The 27,316-nt window shown below is 50.0% G+C and overlaps 1 protein-coding gene across 1 annotated transcript in view; it reads left to right on the forward strand.

Annotated features, from left to right (window-relative positions):
• Positions 1 to 345: 345 nt before the first annotated feature.
• The window catches only part of STK35 (serine/threonine kinase 35), a 46,439-nt gene continuing 19,468 nt past the window's right edge, over positions 346 to 27,316 (forward strand). The window contains exons 1-3 of the mRNA XM_047771453.1: positions 346 to 784; positions 1,370 to 1,970; positions 16,205 to 16,954. Coding sequence (XP_047627409.1) covers positions 479 to 784; positions 1,370 to 1,970; positions 16,205 to 16,917 — 1,620 coding nt within the window. The 5' untranslated portion in view covers positions 346 to 478 and the 3' untranslated portion in view covers positions 16,918 to 16,954. The remainder of the gene's footprint in view (positions 785 to 1,369; positions 1,971 to 16,204; positions 16,955 to 27,316) is intronic.

The following is a 27,316-nucleotide window of genomic DNA, read 5'->3' on the forward strand; positions in this document are numbered from 1 at the left end:
GATATAAATATGTACGTGTATGTACATTTCATTTGGCGCTATCAACCCTGAAAATTAGGGCCTACCCATTTTGCAGAAGAGTAAACTGAGGGTCCAAGTGGGGCAATGTTTTGCCCAGGATCCGGGGGCTTAACAGGAGGCAGGGCGTAGATTCCAACCCAGCCCGGGCGGTTCCCAGGCAATCCTTATGCATTAATCAAACCGACCAATCCAATCACCCAATCAGTATTTATTTGGGCCTACTGCGTGCAGCTCCTCTTCCAGCGCAGGCCAGGAAGGGAGGAGGTTGTGCTGCGCAGGCGGCTTCGGAGACCGGGGAGTTACAGCCAGATCGCGGGAATTTGGCGCCCATTTTCTGCTGGTTAGGTGTTCTAGCCTGTGATTGGGCCTCGGCGCGGCGTGAGTACGCCCGGCTGCGGCTGGTCGGCCGACCTTGGCAGGGCCCAGGCGGCGCGGTACTCTTCCGGCCTCCCGGGGGATGGGCCACCAGGAGCCCCCGCTGGCCCGAGTGCGGGCCGGACGTGAGGCTTATATAAAAGGGTTACGTAAAGGGCTCAGCTGGCGCGAACACGTGGAGAGCCGCGGGAGCCCGGACGCTCAGTTCTCCCCCGAGAGCGCCGCTGCCATCACCCGTGCAGCCACAAGCTCCATTGCACGCTCGGCCCGGGCCAACGCCTCTCACGCCGCTCCGTACCGGAGGCAGCCCTGGCCCGGAGCGGACCATCCCCAACCCGGGGCCTTAGAGGGGAAACGGGCTGCCCGGAAGTGGAAAGGAGCCAGCCAGGTAAGGGTGCGGTCCGCGGAGTAAAAGCCAGCAGCCAGCCGGCGCGACCCCGGAGACTCCTGGGCAGAGCAGGGGGGCCCCCACATTAGCGCGCTCAGGAACGCCGAACTTTTAAGGCGACTCTTTCCACCCGCAGCCTTTCGGGACTTGGGTCGGTCCGCGGGGATCCGCTCGAGCTTAATTCAATGGACTGTTTACACCCGGGAGAACACAGGGAGGGACGCGGGGAGGGGCATCCCAGAGGGAGCCAAGCGGGGGAACAAGATCTCCACAGGCCGACTGGGCGCTTAAGGCGATTTTCTTAAGTCACGACCGCTGCAGGTCCTTGTTTTTCGTATTGTTATAGGATAAATCAACTGAACAGACGGGGAGGTTTTGCTTTTCTTTCCGGCTCCCCCTCTGAGCCATTGCCCCGTGGTTTCGTCTTTCCCGCTTTCCCCTCCCTTCCCCCGTTCAGTCAGCCGCCGTGGCTTCCGTCTTAAAGGGGCCGTGGCGGCCGGAGGAGGAGGAGGTGGGACGCCTTGCGGCCTACGCTCCTTGCCTCCCCGCCTCGGCCTGCGCGTTTAACCGGTCTTTCGCCCACAGGTCACAATCCAAGGTCCCGATCCTCCGCGTCCCGGGGCCGGACGGAGGGATGAGGCAGGGGGGGCCCGGGCAGCGCCGTTGCTGCTCCCCCCGCCGCTCGCAGCCATGGAAACGGGGGAAGAGGACGGCGCCCGCAGAGGTACACAAAGCCCCGAGCGGAAAAGGCGAAGCCCAGTGCCGCGGGCGCTCAGCGCGAAGCTGAGGCCGGCGGCGGCGGCCCAGGCCATGGATCCGGTGGCGGTCGAGGCCCCGGGCGAGGCCTACCTGGCGAGGCGGCGGCCGGAGGGCGGCGGCGGGTCGGCGCGGCCGCGCTACAGCCTGCTGGCGGAGATCGGGCGCGGCAGTTACGGCGTGGTGTACGAGGCAGTGGCCGGGCGCAGCGGGGCCCGGGTGGCGGTCAAGAAGATCCGCTGCGACGCCCCCGAGAACGTGGAGCTGGCGCTGGCCGAATTCTGGGCCCTGACCAGCCTCAAGCGGCGCCACCAGAACGTCGTGCAGTTTGAGGAGTGCGTCCTGCAGCGCAACGGGCTAGCTCAGCGCATGAGCCACGGCAACAAGAACTCGCAGCTTTACCTGCGCCTGGTGGAGACTTCGCTCAAAGGTAGGGGCGTCTCGGGCCGCCTTGGCTACTCAGGGCCTGGACCCACGAATCCGGTGGGCTCTGCTCAAAGTGACCCCGGGACCTCTTACCTAGACCCTGGTCTAGGCCATGTCACCCTGAACCAGACACACCCTCCTTTCTAAGCCAGGCATTTGGGCTGTCCTCTCAGCTCAGGATCCAGGATCCGTTCTCAGCACTGTCGTTAGCCGGTATTTTCATAACAAATGTTCATTAAGCGCTAACCATTGTCTCGGTAAGTGCTCAATAAGTGTGAGCCATTATTATGAAACGTGTAGCACTTTTAAGGTCGGATTTGAGAGTGGAGGGGGTTGGGTTCAGACTTGGTGGAAGAACTAACAGAGCCCCCCTTATACTCCGGGGCCTTTTCTCTTTTCCCTCCTAAAACAAACAAAAGTTTGCTGGACCCACCCATACCCCTTTCTTCTCTGGCTCCCAAAAGCCTGATACCCTCTAGCCCCGCCCTGCAGATTCTTGCTTCCTGGTCTTCCTTTGCCTCAGAGACCCCCAGCTCTTCATCCCAGGGCAGTCAAGCGAACTGGCGGTTTTCGGGCTAAGTCCTCTTGGGACTTGAAAAATAATAACCCCACAGGTGGGCCTAGAGCGGTCACGCAACAACTTCTAACATCTTTTTCCTCTGCTTATTCTCAGCCCTCTGAGGCTGGCTTGCAAGTGGCTTTATACATAGGGAAGGTGGAGCTCGGTTTGACAAGGGGGTTTTGCAGTCCCGGGAGGCTTAGTCCTAGTTTCAGGGTTTTAGCTGCAGTTAGGCAGTGGGTACATCCTGAGTGCTTGGTACTCACGTGTCTTGTTCAGACTACAAGTAAGTAGCCAAGGGTCTATTCAGAGAGGAAGGAGCCAGTGGGCTAGGAACGCTTGCGCTTGCTAATCTGAGCCGCTATGCCCTAGATAGCTTATCGAGTGACTTGAAGTAATAACTTTAAAAGTAAATCCTCTCCTCTTTCTATAAATGGAGAAACAAAGGATTAAAGGGGAAGAAGTTGATGAAGGTTAATCAGCTTGTAAGGAAAGTTGGGTTGTGCTCTTGGTTTCTTTTACAGTTTTTCGTAGCTTAAGCGATGTGAACCCAGACCTGCCATGATTCAAGGTCTTGATCCTTCTAAAAGGGGTGATGGTGTCCATCCTACCCCGAGGATGAACTGGACCTGACCTTACTAAGAAGGGGTAGGATTTGGGGTAGGGTTGGATAAGGCGTTGTGTTTGGAGCTTTGGCCTGACTTTAAGATCCTACAAGCCCATCCCTGTTTCAAGTCAGTCGTTTGAAACAGATTGAGGGACATGCTCTCTGTTATTCCCTGGGGTCCTTTTTCAAACTAGGCTTCTACTTTTTATGCCAATCCCTGCCTCATCCATCCTGAAAGCCCACCCTTTCTCCAGGGTGAGTATATTCGTTTTGAAAAGACTTTCCAGGAGGTTCTTTGGGCTCACCTGTATTCTGCAAGCTCTTCGCTTCATTCTCAGACTGTCTTCTCTGTGGTTAATGAGTGGTCTGGACTTTGATATTACACAGCTGTCTTGGGATGGAGGAATTTGCTTTGCCACAGGATCCCCTTCTACTCGACGTTCATTGATGCCAGTCTTGAAATGTCAAGCTGAGTTGGAAGTCTTTGCTTCATCTCTTTACGCAAAAATACTGCGCACGCTTTCCTCACCTGTGGAATCTGTCAAGACTCCACAGTCAGCAGTGGCAGCGTAGCATAGTGACTAATACCATGGGCTCTGGGGTTAGCCTCGCTTTTAGCCATGGCTTCTCTGAACTGACTGCATGGGACATGGGGCAACTTGTTAAAAACCTGTGGGGAGCATTCCTTTAACCGTGGGGTACAGTACCTCTGTCGTAGGGTTGCTGTGAAGCCTGGGAGTATCAACAAGTGCTCCAGATGAAAAGTTCACTGCTTCAGTTAAGTTCAGGCTGCATTTTGAATCTTCTCCCACTGACAGTTCCCTTTAAGATTCAGTGTTCCTGGGAGATCCCTTCGTGGCTCAGCGAGTAACAAACTCAGCTAGGATCCATGAGGATGCAGGTTCGATCCCTGGCCTCGCTCATCACAGCTCATGGACCTGGTGTTGCCATGAGCTGTGGTGTAGGACACAGATGCGGCTCAGATCCCGCGTTGCTGTGGCTGTGGTGTAGCGCAGCAGCTGTAGCTCCGATTCCACCCCTCGCATGGGAACCTCCACATGGCATGGATGCGTCCCTAAAAAGACCCAAAAAAAAAAAAAAGATTCGGTGTTCCCCGTTCAAGTTTCCCAAATTCATTTGACCGTGGAACACATTCCGTTTCCTGTGTTGTCGGCAGCGCCAAGTTGACAGAAACCCTGGGATTTTTCTTCCTCCCTTTGTGAACTAAAACTGAGGCCTAAAAATAATTTGCTTTAGGCTGCATACTTAATATGTCCCTTTTAGTTATTTGGAGTCTTACATGAATGAGCCTCTACTCTGGGTCAGTTCATGTCATGGGCTCCGGGAGTGGAGCAGTAAAGACAGTGCACGTGGCCTCTGCTTATAAACTCAGGTTCAGATTTACTTGTCAAGTGTTAATTTAACAAGCTGTAAATAGAGCTTTTTGCTCTCAATGTTCAAGTGGAGAACAAAGACCCAAGTTACTCCAGGTTAAGTTTTCCTGACTTCAGCTTCCACAATGTAGCAGTCCTGGTCTGCCTCCCCCCCTCCCCGCCTGGGAAGATTCCTTTTGGCTTGCAGATAATCTAGTTCAGCTCTGTCTTCAAACAGAATGTCCTTTGCAGTCACCTCTTCCCCAGTCTCCTGCAATCCAGGATAATTTTGTTTATTTATTTATTTTTTGTCTTTTTGTCTTTTCTAGGGCCAGTCCCTCGGTATATGGAGGTTCCCAGGCTAGGGGTCGAATCAGAGCTGTAGCCGACGGCCTACACCGGAGCCACAGCAACGCGGGATCCGAGCCTTGTCTGCAACCTACACCACAGCTCACGGCAACGCCACATCTTTAACCCACTGAGCAAGGCCAGGGATCGAACCCCCAATTTCATGGTTCCTAGTCGGATTCATTAACCACTGAGCCACCACGGGAACTCCAGGATAATTTTGAATAGACTGTAAAAGTGTTAAACTGCTTTAAAGTCTCAATGAACCAAATCCACAAACTTTTACTGAGTCCCTATAGTGGTATTTGCAGGAGAAAAAAAAAAAAAAAACCTCTTTGCCCCAAAGGAACTTAATTTGAGAAGTCTGAGGAGCTGTGGAAGACTCAGATGCTCATCAGGGTCACAGGAGGAAAAGGCAAGTTGGCTCATTAACACGTGCTTTGTACTGCTTTATACAAACTAACACAAGTGAGAATCCAGAGTCAACCAGAAGTTAGCAGAGAGGGTGGGCTTTTGATGAAGGGGGCCTAGGAAGTACTTGAATAGGTAAAGAAGAAAGTCAGTTTATTTCACAGTTGGGCCAAAGAGAGAACGTTTGTTTTTCCTCCTCTTAAGTATCAACTCTGCCAGAAGGCGTTTCTATAGTTTTTTGTTTTTTGGTTTTGGGCTTTTTTTTTTTTTTTTTGTCTTTTTGCCTTTTCTAGGGCCGCTCCCATGGCATATGAAGGTTCCCAGGCTAGGGGTCTAATTAGAGCTGTAGCCGCCGGCCTACGCCAGAGCCACAGCAATGCGGGATCCAAGCCTTGTCTGCAACCTACACCACAGCTCACGGCGATGCCAGATCTTTAACCCACTGAGCAAGGCCAGGGATCGAACCCACAGTGTCATGGTTCCTAGTCGGATTCGTTAACCACTGCGCCACGACAGGAACTCCGGGAACTCCTGTTTTTGTTTTTGTTTTTTTTTTAATCCTGTCTGGACATTCTCTTGTGGCACAGCGGGTTAAGGATGCACCATTGTTACTGCAACGGCTCAGGTTGCTGCTATGGTGCAGGTTCCGTCCCTGGCCAGGAACTTCTCTATGCTGCGAGCACAGCAAAAAAAAAAAAAAAAAAATCTGTATAAATAGACCGATATCAAAGAAAAAAACGGTAAGGGACCTCTTAATGCAGTTCTTAGTCTTCTTCAACTTTGATAGACTTCTGTGTCTTATGTCCTTCATTTCTCTCCGGGCATAAATGGACCAAGCAGGTCTGCCCAGAGCATTACGTAGAGAACAGAAATTTGAGGCAGAGTGCCCTTTGTGATTCAGCAGTAACGAACCCAACTAGTATCCATGAGGACTCTATTCAACCCCAGGCCTTTCTCAGTGTGTGAAGGATTCGGCGTTGTCGTGAGCTGTGGTGTAGGTCACAGATGGGGCTTGGACCCCCCTTTGCTATGGCTGTGGTGTAGGTCGGTGGCTGCAGCCCTGATTCAACCCTAGCCTAGGAACTTCCATATGCCTCGGGTTTGGCCCTAAAAAGAAAAAAGGGAAAAAAAAGTTTGAAACAGACAGTACTGAGCTGTCTTAGATGTCTTATCTGACCTGTTTCACAGGGAAGGAAATTGAAGCCCAGGAAAGGGACAGGCCTTGCCCCAGTTGAGTTAGTGGTAGCTTTCAAACCAGCCTCCCAGGCTTTTTTAAACCAAATTAATAGTCCTGTAAATTTGGTTGATGGGTTGGTGGCTTTGTTTAACTTTTAAGTACTTTTCATTAAAAAAGGGTTAAGCCCTCAGCAGTTTGCTTTTATACTCTTGTTTTTCATCGCCAAAGAACCCTGTCCTGATTGCACCTAAAATGGAGTTACTGCCACTTAAGCTCAGCTCATTGTCAAACTCAGAAATTAAGCCTGAGCTCATTGTCAAACTCAGAAATTCTGGAGTTCTGTGGTGCACACCACCGATCCTTCTGATAAGTAGCAGCAAATAAGGGCTCCCCAAAATTGAGGACAAACGCTCAAGGCTCATAAAACGGAATGATTAGAAGTTTGGGAGAGCTAGAAGCCTAGCATATCCCACCTTGGTAAAGCTTGTATGTTTTGCTAATTATTTGATGTTTGCTGCTCTCAAGGTACCTTAAGGTGACTTGACATGGGTGGGCATCTCGGCCCTTGGAGGTGGTCTTATCTGCACCCCAATGCCCGGGGTGACTGTGAGCCACATACTGTGTAAGAGGCCACAGCTTCCTTCGTGAGACATGTACGAGATGTACCCAGTGTCCATAGTGCAAGGTCGAGGGGGGTGGGTGCCCTGGAAAATGGGAGCACAGAGGCCTGGGGAAGCAGGGAAGGAAGCAGACCTCGGAAAGCTGAGGGGAGTCAGTGTGAGGAGGGACCAGAGTCTTGCTTGGTGGCTGGGGCGTCAGCCTGCAGACTCCTCTCGGCCCACTGAGAGCCTCGGGAGACCTTGGGCTCAGGGCCAGGCCGCCCCCTCCCAGGCCCCTAGAAAGTAACTCTGAATGCTCTCCTGCCGCACCTTGGGGCCTCATTAAGGATGAGGGTGAGGTAGAGGCATCGAGGTGAATGGTGATTTTTGGCCACCCTGACATATATAATATGTATCAAGGAGGCATTCAGAGCCCTAGAAATGAATGGGATAGAGTAGAATGTTGGTATTGACTGGGGGTTAAAAGATCTTTGTCTCACTTTGACTCTAAATAAAAGCTCCTACTCACTGATTGTTCCGGGCCAGGAGCTGTTCTAAAGGCTCCTCACCTGTTAAGTGATCGAGTCCTCACAACCCCGTCTTGAAGTCACTGCTGTCATCATCCCCGTCTTCCAGATGAGGCAGCTGAGGCACTGATGATAGTGAAATTGCCTGATGTGAAACAGCTCGCAGCCCCGCGTCCTGGATGGGCCTCACGTTCCTTGACAGCTGTGCTGCTCTCTTGGTGGCTTGAGTTCTGGACGCTCCTGTCTTGCTTGGGCATGATCGTATTGCACTCGGAAGCTAATGGCTACTATTTAGTTTTCATTATGTGTTAAGCGGTACTTGCGGCCCTGCTAATTTCTGCCGGTGCCACCCACCCCTGTGTCTCAGCTGCCAGGGACCCTTCTGCCTCCTCTCTGGTCTACTCCTGATTGTCTTGGGACAAACCACACAGACTTCTCTCTTGCTGCTGACAGGCTGCCTTCCTTGTGTGTGCACTGGGGGTTTTAGATACCAGCCCCAGGAGATGGAAGCAACCCTTACTTAATTGAGAGCTTTGATTAATTGAGGTTGCTTTGGGTAGGGCTTTTTATAATGTAAATAAACTCTCCGGGAGAGCTTAGCTTCCCAATAGAATGTCCATTTATTTTCAGCTTGCATTTGGTTTTTGGTGGTGTTTAGCCAGGGGCCCTCCTTGGATTCTGGATGCTCACCTAGTTGTCTTAATTTACACATATTCTACATGCTCTATACTCACATGTTCCCTGTTATTTCTCCATTTTAAGCCTCTCCAGCTAGCAGATCTCATCTGGATTCATTTCACCCAGCTATCAATCGCCTGCTCAGTATGTGTGTGGGGCGTTACAGGAGCCCAGAGACTTGGTCTCTGGGTACCCAGACCCGCTGTGATGCCCAGTCTAAGGGAGGAGAGTGTAGCCGAGGCTGCTTCGCTGCAGCCTGGGAGAGGTGCTCCAGGGAGAGCAGCGGGCAGGAATGTAGCTAAGTGGAGGGGACGGAAGGATGAGTTGTAAAAGGTAAGTCAGAAGTGAGCCTGGCGAGGAGTTCCCATCGTGGAGCAGTGGTTAACGAATCCAACTAGGAACCATGAGGTTGCGGGTTCCATCCCTGGCCTCACTCAGTGGGTTAAGGATCCGGCGTTGCCATGAGCTGTGGTGTAGGTCGCAGATGTGGCTCGGATCCCGCGTTGCCGTGGCTGTGGCGTAGGCCGGTGGCTACAGCTCTGATTAGACCCCTAACCTGGGAATCTCCATATGCCACAGGAGCGGCCCCAGAAAAAGCAAAAAGACAAAAGAAGAAGTGAGCCTGGTGAGTGGCAGGCCCGTTGCACAGGAGAGAGAAGCGAGCCAGGGCTGCCTGGCCGGTGGCATCTGCATTTTTTTTAACAAGATCCCTGCAACATTTCCAAGTGCTATTGGTTAAGCTTTCATAGATTTTCGTGGTTCATCCTCTCGTCTTAATCCTCTCCACTTGAGGTTGGAGTTTTTGTAATCTGGTCATACAAGAAAATCAGGATCCATCAGGTTGAGTAACTGGTTCAGTACCACAGGGGTGAAGGGTCAGGGTCTAGGTTTATATCTGACGTTCTTTCCAATTTCCATGTTCTTTACATGCTGCTTTATGACCGTCCAGACTCATTAACACGATACATACCCAGTAGGTGTCTGCCCTGGGGTCCAGGCACCTTGCAAAGATGCTTCGTATGTTACAGCTAAGCCCGTGGAGGTGGATGTCTCTTCCCAGTTTGTGGGAAATGAAATATTTGTGGGGACTTAAGAAGTTTGCCCAGGGTCACATAGCCATGTAAGCATGGGAGTAGGTGATCTTGACCCCACACCTGGCTGGCTCCTTTCCACTGGGGCCGAGTTCCTAGTTGGCCTCCTGGCCTCTGTAGGACATATTTTGCCCTGGCAGCCACCCTTAGGGGTCTGTTCTCTGGTGCGCAGTGACATTTGATTAATGAAGTGCTTTGAAGTGAACACACCCTGTGGTGTTGACACTGGACCCAGCCTCTTTATAGTGACGCAGCTCAAGGTCGTTGAAACTGGGGCCAGGGCTTGGTCTGTGTCCTCATCTTGGAAGAAGCTGCCGAATGGGCCTCATCTTCAGCATCTTCTTAGGATCGTCTCCCAAACCACTTCTTTAGTTAAATGTTAATATTAAAATTTTTAGCTAATCCAAAGCAGGGATGGCTATGGTCATATCAAATTCAAACCTCATTTCTGGGTTCCTTTATAATATTTTCTTAAACGTAACTTTGAAATTTTATGTTTTTTTCCACTTCACATTAAGCATGCTTATGGCATGTCATGTAATCTCTTGCAGCTTTTTTTTTTTTTCTTGGCGGCACCCACAGCATGTGGAAGTTCTCAGACCAGGGATCAAATCCCAGCTGCAGTTGTGACCGAGCTGCTAGAGACAACGCTAGATCTTTAACCTGCTGTGCCGCAGGGGGAACTCCTGTTTTGGCTTTTAAAGTAAATTGTGTCCAAGTAAAACGTGGCCCTTTAAAGCAGTCAACTAAGTGGCAATGCCCTTGTTAACAGATAAGTACTTGTAGACAGTTAAGTTGCTTCTATTCCTCACTTTTACTGTGCTGTATGAAATAGGAGTTCTGCGTTTGTTTTTTTTTAGTGCTTGGTGTGCCTTTCTGTTGCTGACGGTGGTAAGTTTTGTTTTTTAGTTTTTGTTTTTGTCCTTTTGGTACTCTTAGAATAAATTCCGAGAGTGGGATTTTTATGTCAAATTGACTGAGCATTTTGAAGACTTGTGATAAATATTGAATTGTTTATCTCAACACACTTGTCAAAAAATCATGATTCCTCCTCTTGTGAAAAATGAATCTGTATTTTGTGTGGCTGGTCTGTCAATTCTAGGGACTTGGTGAAGGTTAAGCTCCTGGGGGTGGGGGCGCACAGGCCAGTACTTCCAGGGACCTGTGTCCCAGTGCGAGGGGATGAAAGGTCTACACATTAACCTCTGCTGCTGTGCTGGTGCCAAGAGGCAGTGGTAAAGCAGCACGGCTAGGAATCCAGACTGGAAACCGGGGCCTGCCTCTAACCGTCAGACCATTGGCAAGTTAGTTAGTCCTTCAAGCCTCAGTTTCGAAAGTTCAAGTGTACTTTCCTACACTTGTGAAAGTAGATGCACATTTGGAGTGGGAAGAAAGGGTTGGCTGCCTCTCTCCATCACAGTGTGACAAGTTACTAAGTTCTGTTGATGCTTAACCTCCAAGGCCTTTCTCCCCTCCCCTTCTTGTGGCGCCACCTCCTTTGCCAGCCCTCAGACCCTCCTGGGGGCCCCTGCTGGCTGCTAGTCTGTTTCGGCTGCTGGTCTGTCCTGCCCTTTCTAGCTCCTCCTGCCTCCGGAGGGAACCTGTTTCGTGGACTCTCAGACATGCTCTTTGACATGTTAACATCTCTGAAATCAGTACTTAGTGGCAAACCAGAGTGTTGTCAGCAGCCTGGATGTTTTAACCTAAATAGTATGTCTCACTGAGCGGTGGTGACTTCTCAGTTCCAATAAGCAGCTTCTCTACAGAATACTTAGAATTTCTAGTCACTTCCCATTTCTTAGAGTTCAAATGCTTTTAGTCCACCAGACACTGTTCCTTATGTGACCTTGACTCCAGCTTCATCCCTAGCCAGGTTCCTGCACCCTTCCTACCACGACTCTTGTGTGACTGCCCCAGATGACCTGCGTCCCTTGGTCTAAGTTTGCACCCCGCCACAGGCAGCGTGCTCACTCTTCACCCTGGAAGAGAAGCTTCATGGCCGCTGGCTCTCAACCTGCCTTTCTCATCCCGACCCTCTTTCCCTGCTCCTCAGACAGAACTGTGCCCTGGTCCTTGTGCTCACAGCTGTAGCCATTCTTGTACTGACCAGAAACATTCATGAGGGCAGGGACTGCTGCTTATCTCTGGTGTCTGGCAGGCAGTGTGTGCGCTCAGGAAGTGACGAGAGCATCGAAGTCTAATTTCTGGAAGATGCTTAGAAGTAGACTTACAAAATCCTGGGTATTTTGTATCCCTTTCTAGGAAGTGTCTTCCTCTCCACAGTTCCTACTGACTTTATCCTCAGGCTGAGCCCGCCGGTCCCCAGTTTCTGAGGAAAGCCCATTTTGTTGGGAGACTTCAACACTGCTTATGCCCAAGAGTGATGAGATGCAAGCCCCTGCTTGATTTTTTTGTTTGTTTGTTGTTTGTTTTTTAGGGCCACACCCAAGGCGTATAGAAGTTTCCAGGCTAGGGGTCTAATCAGAGCTGTAGCTGCCAGCCTACACCACAGCCACAGCAATGCCAGATCTGAGCTGCGTCTGCAACCTACACCACAACTCACGGCAACACTGAATCCTTAACCCACTGAGAGGGGCCAGGGATCAAATCTGCATCCTCATGGTTGGTTGAATTTGCTTCCACTGAGCCAAGATGGGAACTCTTTTTAATTTTCTTTCCTTGTGAACTGTGGCCTAGGATATGTTTTGAAACAGAGTTTATTTTGTGGTCTTCTGACTACTGGACTTGGGAAAGATAATAAAACACCCCTGAAGGTGGGCCTGCCTCTAATCAAAGTGCATTTCTTCGCCACCACCCCCCGGGACCGAGGAGTTGGCACATTCTGGTGGGGGCACTTGGCTGTGCGGGCTCACACCCTCCCAACCACTTGTGGGTACTGATGGCACCAATCTTGGGCAAATAACTACTTCGCCTTTCTCAGCTTTATTTCCCCCACCTATAAAAGAGTGTCCAGTGAGACGAGACAGCCTAGCTCATGTAACAAGCCTGTAAGTAGTTCCTGGGATCCCATAGGCTCTCAAAGGTTAATTTACCACAAAACCTTATCACCTCCAAATAACACCCTCCCTCTTTTCTCCAGTGCTGGGCAGCTCAATGTTTAACCTCTTTTCCTTTCAACTCAGAGAACTGTCAGATTTATACCAAACAAGGGAATTATAAAACTTAAGTAAAGTTTGTTTCTTTCAGCTTGAAAAGCCTTATTTCCTGTGGGGATTCTGCTAGTTGCTGGGTGTGTTTGGTCCAATTTTACATCCTGAAACGGGAGAAGCCGCCACAGGGTGACTTCAGGGACCCACTGAGCTCATTGTGAGAGGAACCTGAGCTAAAACGCCACTGGTCACCCGACCTCCATCAGCCCCACCCGGTTGTGGGGACCCCCATGACATTTTGAGTCTCAGGATAAGTGTCAGCTCCGAACCAGGGCTCGCTCATCCCTGAGAGGCTGACCGCCTTCTCTTCCCGGTGCACAGACTCCGGCCTTGGCTGGTTGGAAGAGGAAGTCACCTGAGAAATCAGGCGCAGGTCAAGTAGGTTGGCATTCAGGCTGGGCCCAAAGGTACACACTCTCAGATGCACCTGCAGAGATTTGGGGAGAAGGGTCATTTTTTCCACGGAGAGGTCACCTCAGATACAAGCAGCCTGCTCTGGCTAGAACACAGGTTTTAGCCATCACAGCCTGAGAAATGTAATCGGCTCGTCCACGTTCTTGTTCTGATCTCGGTTTCATTTTTGGCCTACCACGCGAGCTGTCTTCTCTGGCCCACGGCACTGGGAGCATTGAGATCCGGGACTTGCTAGGACCTGGCTGAGGTCCAGTGGGCATGATGCCTTTGGTGATGTGAGTCCCCCCAGAGTACCTAATGCTCTGCCAGCGGTGACTTAACTCACAGTACCACGTGGTGTGAGTGTCTGTCTGATGGGTGAGAAGACAGAGGCTGAGAGGTCTGAGGACCTGCCTGCCCCAGGTTCTAGCTGTCTTGGCCATCATCCTCACAGCCAGTAAACCTGTGGGCAGAATTGGAGTCTAAACCTAGACCCCTCGTCTTGCAGTCTGTGCTCTCCTGTTACTTGCCTCTCACAGAACTGTACCCAGAGCATCACGGGCCACATCACGGTGTGGGGTCACTGAGAGGCCCAGGTAGGCAGTCTGTCTGAAGGAAAGGCCTGGAATTCTTACCCGCCTCTCGTGTATGTTGCAGCCAGCTGGGGCTCCTGTATGCAAACACATGCTGTGGCTTCTCCTGAAACAAGCCCCAGGCCCTTGCCTGTGCGAAGAAGTGCTGTTTGTCTCTGGGACAAGTAGCCGCAAAGTCGCCCGGTTTCCATCCTGTCCCGCTCGCGGAGCGGGTCTGACTCTGAGGCTGCCTCCTGTGCAGCACCGTCATCCCCACACACAGCCCCCTCCTTCAGCATCTCCTGAGCCTCGCTCGCTCCGCAGAGCAAGCTCCCCAGGCCTGGGTCTCGTACCCCCCCACTCGCTGAGTGAGGGAAGTTTTTTACCTTTTTTCTTCCCTGGCTTCTCATAACCTGGACTTAATGTTGTATGCAGTCTGTTTTGCAGAGTTGTTTTTCTTTTGGCTGAGGTTGCCATAGTTACCAACTTTGTATCTAAAATAGTCCTCATTCCCCACCCTTTCTTTCCCCACCAGAAGTTTCACTGTTTTCTGATGTGGCCTTTGCAGAAGGAATTTGATGGCTTTTTAATAGTTTCCTTTCTGGCTCTACCACCAGCAAGCATTTCTTGCTCCCCTTTCTGTGGGTCTTTACTCCAGAGTCTGGATTGATCAGGTCTCAGATCACCGCTTCATTTTGCAGCCTTTTTAAATAGCCTCAGCCCAGTAGAGCCGATGACCTAGAAAGAGGATTATGAGATGAGAAACAACTCAAAATAAATATTAAAAAAATAAACAAACCTATCTGCAAACCTATCTGCCCTAAACTGGCTTTGCCTTTATTACTTTTGATTGTGAGCGATGTAAGCAAATAATATAATTACCAGGAAAACGTGGTCTGTCAGATGGTGGTCAGAAACCTAAAGCTTTGCCTTGTTCATCTAAGTTGTCGTCTTGTATCAACCTACAACTCCCAGACCACTGGCTTTGGTAGACTGGCTCCCTTGGTAATTTCAGGGCCTTTTGGCTTAGCAGGATCTCCTCCAGATCGCTGGTTCTGCTAATGACTGGTAAAAGAAACCGTCTGGCTAAAGCTCTCTGAGGAGGTGTAGCCTTTACTCTCAGCACAAGGGAGACACTATACAGGAGATCAGAGGCTTCGTCTTGGGGGTCTGGCTCAATCACGAATGGCCCATGCCTGCACCCTGGGCAGGGCCAGCCTCCTCATCAGCACCATGAGACACCTGCTTACATAGGCTCAAGCTTTTTTGGACACTTGCAGCCATCGAATGAATGACTTCATTCTGGGGGTTCAGTGTACCACTAATTGCTTTCTTTCTTTCTTTTTTTTTTTTTTTTTTTTTTTTAAGTCTTTTCTAGGGCCGCACCTGCGGTATATGGAGGTTCCCAGGCTAGGGGTCTAATCGGAGCTATAGCCACTGGCCTATGCCACAGCCACAGCAATACGGGATCTGAGCCTCGTCTGTGACCTATACCACAGCTCACAGCAACCCGGATCCTTAACCCACTGAGCGAGACCAGGGATCGAACCCTCAACCTCATGGTTCCTAATCAGATTCGTTAACCACTGAGCCATGCACGACAGGAACTCCTTAATTGCTTTATAAAATATTATGGGGTTTGTTTGGAGGTGCCGGATCATGGGGTTTCCATGGGTCGCTTGTGGAAGGGCAGACCTGGAGTTTCAGGCTCATACACCTTGATTCCATCTTAGATCTGTGCTTCATGCTTCCTCTTTCCACCTCTATGAGCCATTTGTTCCCGTGCTTCTGTTGTCCAGCCCATCTCAGCCCAGAGCTGCCTCTGGCTTCTTCTCCCTGCTGATCTACAGCATGTCTCTTAGGGGTCACTCAAGTCCTGCCCCTTCACACTGCTTTAGATTTGGTGACTCCTACCCACCCTTCACTGCGCATAAAACTTGACCTTGATACAGATGCATAACTTAGGATGCGTGCTGTTTTACGTACTTGTTATCACCTTGAAACTAAACTTCAAGGAGACGGGCCTTTCCTGTACGTAACTTGTGCTCAGCCTAGGGCAGGCTACCAGGAAACAGGGATGAGTTGGAGTGTGTCTGAAATAAAACCGCGGTGCCATTCTAGATGCAGTGACAGGAATCACTGTCCAAGGCAGAGAGGAAGCGGGGCTAGGTCTTTGGCCTGCATAGAATAAACAGAAATTTGTGGTCTTTTTCACACGTTTCCCTGTGTCTCAGCAGCAGCCCTGGGAGGTGCAGGTGCCATCACAGGATGTCCTGCCTGTGGGGGGCCAGTATAATGAGCACAGGGGCTTTGTGTTTCTTAAGCCTCTATGAGCCTCGGGTTCTTCACTTTATGAGGCGGGACTATTTCTTCCTACTTCCTAGGGTGGTAATAAGTATGAAATTGAACATCAGGTGCCAGTGTTGCTGTTCTGTAAGTTACACGTGGCCATTTACAGGTGAAGAAGCCAAAGTGGCGACTGGCAAAGCTGAACTACGTCGCCTCCTGGCCATTCAGCAATAACACAGAGTTCCCCAATCTCGTTATCCCTTGGCTCACCCTGTGTGAGTAGAGACGGGCCTTCTGGTGCAGAGTTGGCTCCTTGCCACTTGTGCTGGTCCCCTTGGCTTGGAGCACCTGTCACCACTGTCGCTCCTGCTCTAAGATGCTGCCCAAAAAAAGTGGTGCGAGCGTGTCCTCACCCAGGCTCTTTCTGGTCTTCCTCTGATTTAGGAGAAAGGATCCTGGGCTACGCGGAGGAGCCCTGCTATCTCTGGTTCGTCATGGAGTTCTGCGAAGGTGGAGACCTGAATCATTACGTCCTGTCCCGGAGGCCGGACCCCGCCACCAACAAGAGCTTCATGCTGCAGCTCACGAGCGCCATTGCCTTCCTGCACAAAAACCACATCGTGCACAGGGACCTCAAGCCAGACAACATCCTCATCACGGAGCGGTCTGGCACCCCCATCCTCAAGGTGGCAGACTTTGGACTCAGCAAGGTGTGTGCCGGGCTAGCGCCCCGAGGGAAAGAGGGCAATCAAGACAACAAAAATGTGAATGTGAATAAATACTGGCTGTCCTCAGCCTGCGGCTCAGACTTCTACATGGCCCCTGAAGTCTGGGAGGGACACTACACCGCCAAGGCCGACATCTTTGCCCTGGGCATTATCATCTGGGCAATGATTGAGAGAATCACTTTCATTGACTCTGAGACCAAGAAGGAGCTCCTGGGGACCTATATCAAACAGGGGACTGAGATCGTCCCTGTTGGTGAGGCGCTGCTAGAAAACCCAAAGATGGAGTTGCACATCCCCCAGAAACGCAGGACTTCCATGTCTGAGGGGATCAAGCAGCTCTTGAAAGATATGTTAGCTGCTAACCCACAGGACCGGCCCGATGCCTTTGAACTTGAAACCAGAATGGACCAGGTCACATGTGCTGCTTAAAATTCAGGGCAAAGCATCTTGGGTGTTTTTAAACTAGGTGAGTGTCCCCTTCGTGTTCCGCATGCACGCTTCCTGGACTGCTGGCTTCTTTAGCCTGGGCCCCGGGGAGGGCCCTGTGGAGTTGGGGGGAAATGCAGGTTGAGGAGAACTAAAGGCCTGTGGTCAGAGATTCCCCCCGACCTGGGGTCTCTAAGAGGAGACGTGGGATGATGTGAGTACAGATTGGAAGGTCTAGAGAGGTTTGCTGAGTGGGTGTTGCATTTGAGCTGAGCCTCTTAAGTTTTTTAGAACGTTTTTCCGCATTAGTAAATGCTTGCTGTGGAAAGCGTGCGGAAGAGGTACAGACAATTTCTTTCAGATTAAACACTATCCTGAAATTGTATCCTTCTCCTCACGCATCCAGTTCTGCATAGTTTAGCTCCTGCTGTAGTTAGGTTTGGTTTTGTTTCCTGCTCTTTCAACACGGATCTGAGCATTTCCCCATGTTATACTTAAAAGCATGGCTTTCAGTAATTGACATTTCCAGCATAGGTACCATAATGTCACCATTCTCCCACTTTAGAGGTCAGATGGTTTCTCCATTTTAGTTACTATAAACTGTGTGAGTGAATATTCTTTGGGGAGGGGGAGGGAAAGGGGCTCACCCATAGCACATGGAAGGAAGTTCCTGGGCCAGAGACCAAACCTGTGCCACAGCCACAGCCTGAGCTGCTGCAGTGACATCAGAGATCTTTAACCTGCTATGCCACAAGGGAACTCCATGAATATTCTTGTAGAGAAAATCTTTCCTTATTGTTTTGAATTTTTTATTATACTTGATTTATAATGTTCTGTCAATTTCTGCTGTACAGCAAAGTGACCCAGTTATACACACATATATACACTCTTTTTCTCACATTATCCTCCATCACGTTCCATCACAAGTGACTGGATATAGTTCCCTGTGCTGTACAGCAGGATCTCATGAAGTCTTTGCTTGTTTAACAGGTTTATTTGGGGCTTTTCATTTGTCAGGTACCACGCTAGGCTCTGGGGTAACGACGGTAAGCAAAATCAGAAACTTGGTCCCACCCTCCTGAATTCTGCAGCATGGTCGGGAAGAGAAACATTAAATCAGAATTTATCAGAGTTGCTTTACAATGTAAGGAAAATGGAGCTTTTGGGGAATCGTGCCCAGAGACAAGAGTAGGAAATCGGGAGCAGAGGGGAGCAGTCCACATAGAAGGATAACCTCTGCCAAGCACCCGAAGCCAGGGGGAGCCCAGCACCTTTGAGAGCCTCTAGCAGTTTGAGGAGTGAGGGATGGAGACAGGTGGTGGTTGGGAAGGACAGTGGCCTGCCAGGAGCATGGACAGAGCTGACCAATGATTGTTCCCTTGGACCAGGGTCTGAGATGTGAGCAAGGGAAATGAGATTAGAGATAAGATGAAACATGGGACCCTGGTCTGTGACCTTGAGTTAGGCACTTGGGAGCCATCTGCGAGCCAGAGCACAACAGTGTAGCATGACGAACCTCTCAGTATGTGCGAGCTGATTTGAACTGGAGATTGGGGGACCAGTTGGACCAATTACTTCATTACTCACACTAGTAAGAGATGCTATTGAACTTGAAATGGGGTTGCCCTGAGGGAAGAGGAGTGCCTGGGTCTTTGAGGCAGAGGACAGGCAAGACAGCTGGCCCGTGTGGAAGTGGCAGGAAGTAAGAGATACTGGGAGATTCGTGTCAGCACACTCACATGCTGGCTAGTGTGTTGGTCAGATTTGATTTCTTTTCCTTAAACCCGCAGCCTTGTTATGTGGGAATGGAGAACATTGACCACCATAAATGCTAGGTATTTTCACATGTACCATTTTATTTCACCTTTGCAGGCCTGCAAGGGGTCCGGGCATTTACCAGCTAATATAGGGGCAGGCATATCTTCCTTGTGTCCCTGCTCCCCAGGCCACCCCCGCCTACACCTTTTTGTTCTTAATACGGCAAGCTGAAAATAAGCTACTCACAGATTTTGCCGAAGCCTTGAGAGGAGGTGATGAGGATGGAAGCTGATCCCAGTGGTCACCAAAAAGGAGCCTCAACACCCCAGGCTCAGAGCCCTCCATTACCTGGGTCAGTTTTTCAGTCCCTTCGTCACCCTCAGATTTCTGGTCAAAGCTGGTTACTACTGAGTTGAGCCTGTTCTCAATGAACCTCTCAAATGAGTCACCCCAGGTTTAATTCTTCCATTCCGCAAATGTTTATTATCTAACACGTGCCAGGCCAGTTTGTCCTGCTGCCCAGTGAGTAAGAGAACAGCATCCCATAAAGCTCGCTTTTTGGGTAGTACCATGTTTGAACCTAAGTAGGTTTGGCTAGACAGTGTTTTAATTGTATTTCATGCTGTCACTTCCCATTTCCGTCTCATCTTTTCCACTTTTTAAAAAAAACCTCTTAAAATTCAAGGTTGCCAGGGTAAGAAGAAGGTTTGTCATTGGAAGAGGGACCTGAATTTGGGTTAGGATTACGGGGTTGTCACAGCTCATTGAGATGACCCGGCTCCCGTGCGGACATCCACACTTGGGATTTGTGCTGTGTCTCAGGACAGAGTTAAAGCTAATTAGGAGTGATTGTTTCAGGAACAAGAAATAGGTGACCTTGAGATGAGAAAAGATCAGGAACATAGTTAGGGCCAAGTGGCTCAGATTCTGTCACCCAATGAGGAGAGGGCGTGGTCTGTTGTTGCCTGTCCTGCCCTGTCCTAGCTAGCACTTAGAATGGTGGGCTGGGTCTCTGTGACGAGGAGCTGAGCCCTATGGTACCAAAGGTTCAGATCAGTTGTGATGTAAATGAGGAGGATCATATGGCTTGTTAGAGAATCAGAGGCTTGAGCTGGGAAGAACTATATTCAGTCCAGACTCCCCTCTGTCCCAATCAAGCTTTATAGATGCAGAAGCTAATTCCATATAGTCATTTTTTTTTTTTTAATTTTCCCACTGTACAGCAAGGGGGTCAGGTTATCCTTACATGTATACATTACAATTACATTTTTCCCCCACCCTTTCTTCTGTTGCAACATGAGTATCTAGACAAAGTTCTCAATGCTATTCAGCAGGATCTCCTTGTAAATCTATGCTAAGTTGCGTCTCATAAGCCCAAGCTCCCTATCCCTCCCACTCCCTCCCCCTCCCATCAGGCAGCCACAAGTCTCTTCTCCAAGTCCATGATTTTCTTTTCTAAGGAGATGTTCATTTGTGCTGGATATTAGATTCCAGTTATAAGTGATATCATATGGTATTTGTCTTTGTCTTTCTGGCTCATTTCACTCAGTATGAGAGTCTCTAGCTCCATCCATGTTGCTGCAAATGGCATGATGTCATTCTTTTTTATGGCTGAGTAGTATTCCATTGTGTATATATACCACATCTTCCGAATCCAATCATCTGTCGATGGACATTTGGGTTGTTTCCATGTCTTGGCTATTGTGAATAGTGCTGCAGTGAACATGCGGGTGCACATGTCTCTTTTAAGTAGAGTTTTGTCCGGATAGATGCCCAAGAGTGGGATTGCGGGGTCATATGGAAGTTCTATGTATAGATTTCTAAGGTATCTCCAAACTGTTCTCCATAGTGGCTGTACCAGTTTACATTCCCACCAACAGTGTAGGAGGGTTCCCTTTTCTCCACACCCCCTCCAGCACTTATTTGTGGATTTATTAATGATGGCCATTCTGACTGGTGTGAGGTGGTATCTCATGGTAGTTTTGATTTGCATTTCTCTTATAACCAGCGATGTTGAACATTTTTTCATGTGTTTGCCATCTGTACATATAGTCATTTTTATTTATCGAGAAACTGTTTGCCAGGGACTCTGTCAGGCACAGAAGATGCATTGGTGAACAAAACCAACAAAAATTCTTGCAGCTGTGGAGCTTACATCCTACTGGGGAGACAGAGAAGCACAACTATTAGCTGTGAGTTGGGGTTGGGGGGACTTTAGACCAGGATAAGGGAGAGTGGGATGCAGGGAGGTGAGGGATGGGTGGAGGTCTGCTTCCAAGTGGAAGGGATCAGGGTGGGTCTCCTTAAGACAGGGACCTTTGAGCAAAGGTTAGAAGGAGTTGAGGATTTCTGGAGGAAGAACAGCATCCAGTTAGAGTCAGCAACAGCAAGCGGTATAACAGCCTGAAGGCTGGATCATGTGAGCAGGGAGGAGAATATAGGAAAAGAGGCTAGAGGGGCAACTAGGCGTCAACTAGAATAGCCCTTGTCAGGAATTTTGGCAAGATGGAGCGTCATTGGTATGTGCTCCAGCTATGTGATATCTGATCTTTTGAAAGGATCACTGCAACTGCTGAGCAAGTGAGGGGATGATACAGGATATGATAACCCAGGTGACGAAGAATTGTGGCTTCTGGTGGCTTTGAACAGTGGAGCAGGGGAGGTGATGATTGGATTTGGGGTGAATTTTGAAGTCAGTCAATAGGATTTCGTGCTAGATTGACGTGAGATGTGAGAGAAAGGCGTTTCAGATGACTCTTGGCCTCCAAGCCATTGGAGAGGCTCCAGTGAGACTGAGGAGAGACATTAGGAAGAACAGGTTTGGCTGGAGAAAGTTGGGTGTTAGTCATCTGAAAGTCTGGAATGCCTGTTCCGAAGCCAAGTATAGAGGTAGAGTGGGGGGAGTTGAGTTCAGGGGAGAGGTCTGGTCTGGAGGTACGCATTTGGAGATGGCCAAGGTACTAGAGTGGGCGTAGACAAGAGAGCCAGAGGTAAAGGAGACCTGGGCATGGCGTCCTTGGAAGCCAGGTGGAGAAAAGATGTCGGGAGGAGGAGGGACTCGGCCACGGCACATGGGCAGGTTGGGTGAGATGAGACTGGCCGTTGGGCCTTGACCATTGGGTTTAGCCGCTGGAAAGTCAGTGCTGATGAGCAGTTTTGGTGGCACATAATGAAGGGAACCCCTAATTAGAATGGGAGAGAGAGAAGGCAGGAGAGGAATTGGAGACCATTGAGAGAATAGACCACGGATTCTTTCAAGGTTTTGGTCTGAAGGCCCTGTTGTACTCCTGAAATTGAGGACTCCACAGTTTTAGGTTATATCTATGGATATTTGCTGCATTAGAAATTAAAACTAAAAATGTTTTAAATGTTCCTTTCAATGAATAATAATAATTGTTACGTATTAACTTGGATATCATCATTTATGAAAAATAACTTTTCAGAAACTTTAGTGAGTAGAGTGGCACTGTTTTATATCTTTTTAGCAGTCTTAATATCTGTCTTGATAGTCAGCTGGATTCTCATTTGCTGTTGCTTTCAACCTGGTGCCATGTCACTCATCATGTAACTTCTGGAAAACTTCACCCAACACTTAGGAGAGAATGAAAGTGAAAAAGGCAAAGAACCATGAAAAGGCTTGTCTCCAGGGACTCCCAAGGTACAAACCACATTTTTTGATGACTCGCAAAGGGCTGCTGAGAAGGAGCAGGAGACCTAGGAAGCGAAGGATTATCCAAGGTCTGAATTGGAGGGACAAAAGTGTGTGTGCTAATTCCTTGCCAGCCTTCCTCCTAAACCTGTGGTCATGGGGCAGACTCAGTGAGCTAGGATTGCAGGTTTCAGAGTAGTGCCTAGATTGGGACGAAATGGTTTTCGTGTTTTTGCAACCAGGAGTGGAAATACACTTCGGGTTGGAAACATGGAATTCCTCCCGAAGGGGTGTTGCCTAGTGGACTGGCCAGGCCTGAGTCCCATTTCTGTGACCGCAGGCAGGTTATTTACCTCTCTGGGTTTTGTCATGCGTAAAATGGAGTCGATCCTACCTGTTTATCTGAGGTTGGAAGGGCCCTGTATAAACCGTCTAAATGCAATGCTAAATGGTAGTTTTCAATACACACTTGGGCTTGAGGTGGAAGCGTTGCCTTGTCTTCCATTCCGATGCAGACAATGGTCTTTGGTTGCCTTGCTTCTGAGTGTTATCAAATAGCTTTCTTTTTGGAAACAATGCTATACTCAGGGCAACTCCATCCATTTGCTTGTTCCAGAAAAATGTATCTTTTTAAAGATTCCTCAGTGATTCTCCTTATTTGTCAACTTTTGGAATACATTTAATAATTGCTAATGGTTCCTACCAGCCAGCCACAAACCTTACCCAAAGCAGGAAGCCAACCAAACTGATGTTCCAGGTGCCACCGCCCACATGGTACCAGGGAGGGTGTTGTGGGGTGAGGGACTCTGCATTCACGGCCAAGTTTACTGTCTAATATACAAACCTTAGTTACTAGGGCCTTGTGAAACCAGAGCCTTGAATGACGTCTCCTTGCAGTAGGCAGCTCAGGCCTGCCGAAGGAAATCCGATTTCGGCGTGACCTGAGGGGTCATAGAAAATAGTTTTTGCACCATATGCGATCTTGGTAGCAGCCCAGCATGAGAAGGAAATCAGGGCTAAAGAAATCAGGTTTTCCCTGGCCTGGGGTCCAAAGACGTGGCTCTGGGCTAACATGCTGGATGTACTGGGTTGGCCCCCTGACCTGGGCTTCCAATTTTGCTTCTGTTTTATGAGGAGAAATTTTTTAAGGTGGAGGTTCCTAAACCTCTACTTGAACCCCTCGGCTGGACTTTTTTCGTTTCACGTCACAGGCAGCAGGACACATGCTCACGCTGAAGCCGTAGAAGGCAATTCAGATCATTTGCTTCCTTGTGGCTGCAGTTGTACCCAAATTGTATCATAAGTATCAAGTTAATCAAAAGTAAGATGAGGAGTTCCCAGTGAGGCTTAGCGGGTTAAGAACCTGATGTAGTGTCTGTGAGGATGCCAATTTGATCTCTGGCCTTGCTAAGACTACAAACTTTAAAGTGGGAAAATGCTTACTGTGGTCTGTTGTAAATAGCAAAGTCTTCGAAACAGAGTTCCGGGGTGGCAGTGGGGAGGGTAAATTTTAAAAAGGTTTAAGTGAGAAATTGGGAACCCAGGGCTAGATAGGTCTCCCAGCCCCTTGTCTGGTGAGTGATTTCCTGGCCCAGCCATGGGACAGCCCAGGAACACATAAGACAGCCTTTCTCTTAGGACCACCTCTGTGTGGGACAGGCGGGAGGAGACCATGGATGAGACTTAGCTTCAGGGGGTGTAAGACCCCCCCACCCCGAGCCTTGCCCCCTGAGTCTAGAAGGCTCAGGGCTTTGATGGAGGGCGGCAGCAGCACCAAAGATGAGGCTGACTGATGGACCTCTCTGGCCTGGGTGCTTTATGCCCATTAGTTCTCTTCTTTTCAAGTACCTTCCTAAAGCTCACAGAGCTAGTAGGGTCAAAGCCTAGATTTGAACCCAGGCCTAAGTGCATGGCTTTAACCAATATCATGTATCACCTCATTGAATTGCCTGTAACTCTCCGGTGTTTTCAAAATTCAGCAAACAATTGAGCATCCTGTAGATTGCATTTCCTGTCCTCTTAGCACTGCACATTCTGAGATTGAGTAACCGGCCCACCCCAAATGCCTGGCCCTTGGTCAATTTCTAGTTGGGAAGGTGTTTCTTCTACTCTGAGAAAGTTCAGAGGGTGCTGGTGAACAACCTTGTAGCCCCGAGGACAGTGAGCCGGGACAGTGAGGCTGTGACTGCTGAAGGGACCCCGTCAGAGGTGTGATTCTCACAGCCCAGAGGCCCCCCCCTCGGTGCTTGGTGGGGCCTTGAACAGCCCAAAGGGAGGATGGGGGGAGCAGAAGAGGGAAGTGGCTGATTAGGTCCTTGGAAAGAATGCAAGGGTGCATTAGTAGAGAGATCCTTTGGAGGGGGGCGGGTATTTAGCCAGTGACTGTTCATTCTTAGATCCAAGCAGATTGGGGGGGGGCAGTCCGGGCACCCACTGGCCTTGGCCCTCCATCACCCCCACCCCTCTACTGCTCCTACTGTGTCAACTAAGGGAGGAAGCTGAGCTGTCTGTTTTGTAACAGAGTGGTTCCCCCCAAGGATAATCTGCAGGATATTGAGAGGGGACAGGCCTGCCCTGGGGCTGTTGTTGCTCACATTCCCCCTCCTCCCTGGCATCCTGGGCTCCTCCTGGCCTGGGCAGCATCCCTTTGGGCAAATCAGAATAGCTCTTGTAATCCTCCAGCTGTGAGCAGAGCTGGGGTCCTTCCAACTCCCATTTCCTCTTACTCTGCTCTTACGGACAGCCCCACCAGCAAGAACAGCTCTCTTGCAAAAGCCTGTTGTGAGGGGCCCTCAGACTTGGAGGAGAGCAGAGGCCCCGCCCTGTTACCTCCAGCCTTATCACACTTCATCTGCATAACTGTTTGTTATCTGCCATCCTTCTGCCAATGAGGAAGTGGAGACTCACTCTGCTGCAGTTTTGAGAGTCAGGATTTGAAACCTGGTGTTTGACTGGAAATTCCATCCTGCCTCCTACTCCCTCTAAAAGCAGCTTTTGATGGGTTTGTGTCTTGAGGTGGATGGTAGGTCCCCCAACTTGAGTTCCACACGAGAGGCCGCTGGCATTAGTGTCGGTGCCGCCTGTGTCTTTGAGAGCCTGACCAGGATCTCTGCGGCAGGGCCACCTTCTGCTCTGTCAGGCGAGAGCATGGGTGCCATGACTCCTCTGTGTCACTGATACAGCCCCACAGGGCAGGCGAGGCATCTCCACAACCAGGGGCCGGGCAGCAATAGGCAGATGCCACACAAGTAGGCAGAGGTTAAAGTTTCCAGAAGGTTGGAAAGCAGGAGACCCAAAGCATGCCCCACGCGGCGGTGGCAGGAAAGCACTGGCGTGGAAGGGGTGCTGACAGGACAGTCTACGCACCAGGCCAAGGAAGGGCTCTGATGTGACAGGAGCCTGTTCTAAGTGAGCTTGGCCTGGATGCTGGAGGTGGAGGCGGATCCTAAGCAAAATGGCAGGGTGTGCCCAGTGTCCCCTGACCCCTCTCCAGCTCCTTACTGAACCTTGACTGGTGATTAGCCCCTGTCAGTGGGGCTGCCTGCAGCCCTGTACTGAATGATTCGGAGGCCAGGTAGGATTTGATGAGCCAGACAGCTCGCCTCTTAGGGCAGGCCCTTCCTGGCGGAGGTCTTGGTGGTGTGGACCAATGCTGCCCTCTAGGAGGTCACGGCTGAGCCAGGGCCCGGAGACGGGGAGGCTTAGTTATAGTCGGTGTGGCTCGGCAGAGGTACAGGAAGCCTGGAGAGTGGAGGGAAAGCATCCTGGAAGAAGGGGTACCTTGGGCTAGTTCTTAAAGGTGGGTTTAGGGGCACCTTGTAGTAAGTGACGAGGCCATGTCTCAGGCTTGCCCTAAACTCATCGTGGCATACTGAGGCTTTTTTGGGGACAGGACGCCGCTGGCAAGGGGAGAGGGGACTGCTGTGGCAGTAACATGCCCACCCGGAGGAGCATTCAGGACCAGGACCCAGAGAGAACGCCCGCGGTTCGGCCGCCGTAAGCCAGGGCGGCCACGTATAAGCTCCCAGCCCCTCTTTTCAATTTCCACTAGAGAGTCTTCTGTGATTTTACAAAATCAAAGGAAATGGAAACCTCCTCCAGCATTTCTAGGATTCAGAGACACGGCGGGCCTTAAAACAGCCAGCCAAGTTTAAAATAAATCAATACCGTAAAATACTGCAATGAATTCCCCAACTTTAAAGGAATTTCACTTTCAGTTAGAGGTGCCAGGGGGAAGCTATAACTCGGCCTGCGTCGTACACAGGTCAGAATTCTGTAGTTTGTTTCTCTGTAAAAGAAAAGTGATGTCTGGGGACTCGGGAGGAATGGATTAGGGCCACCCAGGCACGCTGTGGGGCGTAATGAGAAAGATGAAAATGCTTCTGTTCTCCTGGGCTGCAGAAAGGATCGAGGCGTGGGCAGGTCATCTTATGAATGGTGGGTAACCTTGGCTTTGTGTAACCCCGAGGCATGGTGATGGTGCTGGCGGCGCGGTGGAAAGCAGGTGGAAGGCAGGATTTAGGTTTTGACTCTGTGTTCCAGTGGGAAAGTCACAGGTGATGAGCCCAGTGACTCATTCTGCATTTACTTCCATCCTTTTGAAAAAGGAAAACCCTTGCATATCACATATGGCTCCCTTTTGTTTTTTTCCTTTTCTGGTTTTTTCGGACATGTCTAAGACATGTCCTCCCAGAAAGTTCCAGTCTAGGGCAAATCTAAGGCATGGGCTGGAAGGGTAGTGCTGTCAGATCTTGGCAGAGTGCAGTGGGCCTTTCCAGCACAGCCCGGCCTTGTCCCAGACATAAGGAGAGCTGGAGTCACAAGTAAAGACTCATTTGTTGTTAGTAACCAGATTGCAGGCTTGGATGTGACGAATGTTTGGAAGGAGCCCTGGGTGTGCATGGGACAGCAGAAATATACCACACCCGAGACCAAACAACAGGGCAACTTGTACCTTCAAAAAAAAATTTTTTTTTTTTTTTTGCTTGGGCATTC

Source organism: Phacochoerus africanus, chromosome 3 (genome assembly GCF_016906955.1).
Source record: "Phacochoerus africanus isolate WHEZ1 chromosome 3, ROS_Pafr_v1, whole genome shotgun sequence".
In the NCBI taxonomy this organism is placed as follows: Eukaryota; Metazoa; Chordata; class Mammalia; order Artiodactyla; family Suidae; genus Phacochoerus; species Phacochoerus africanus.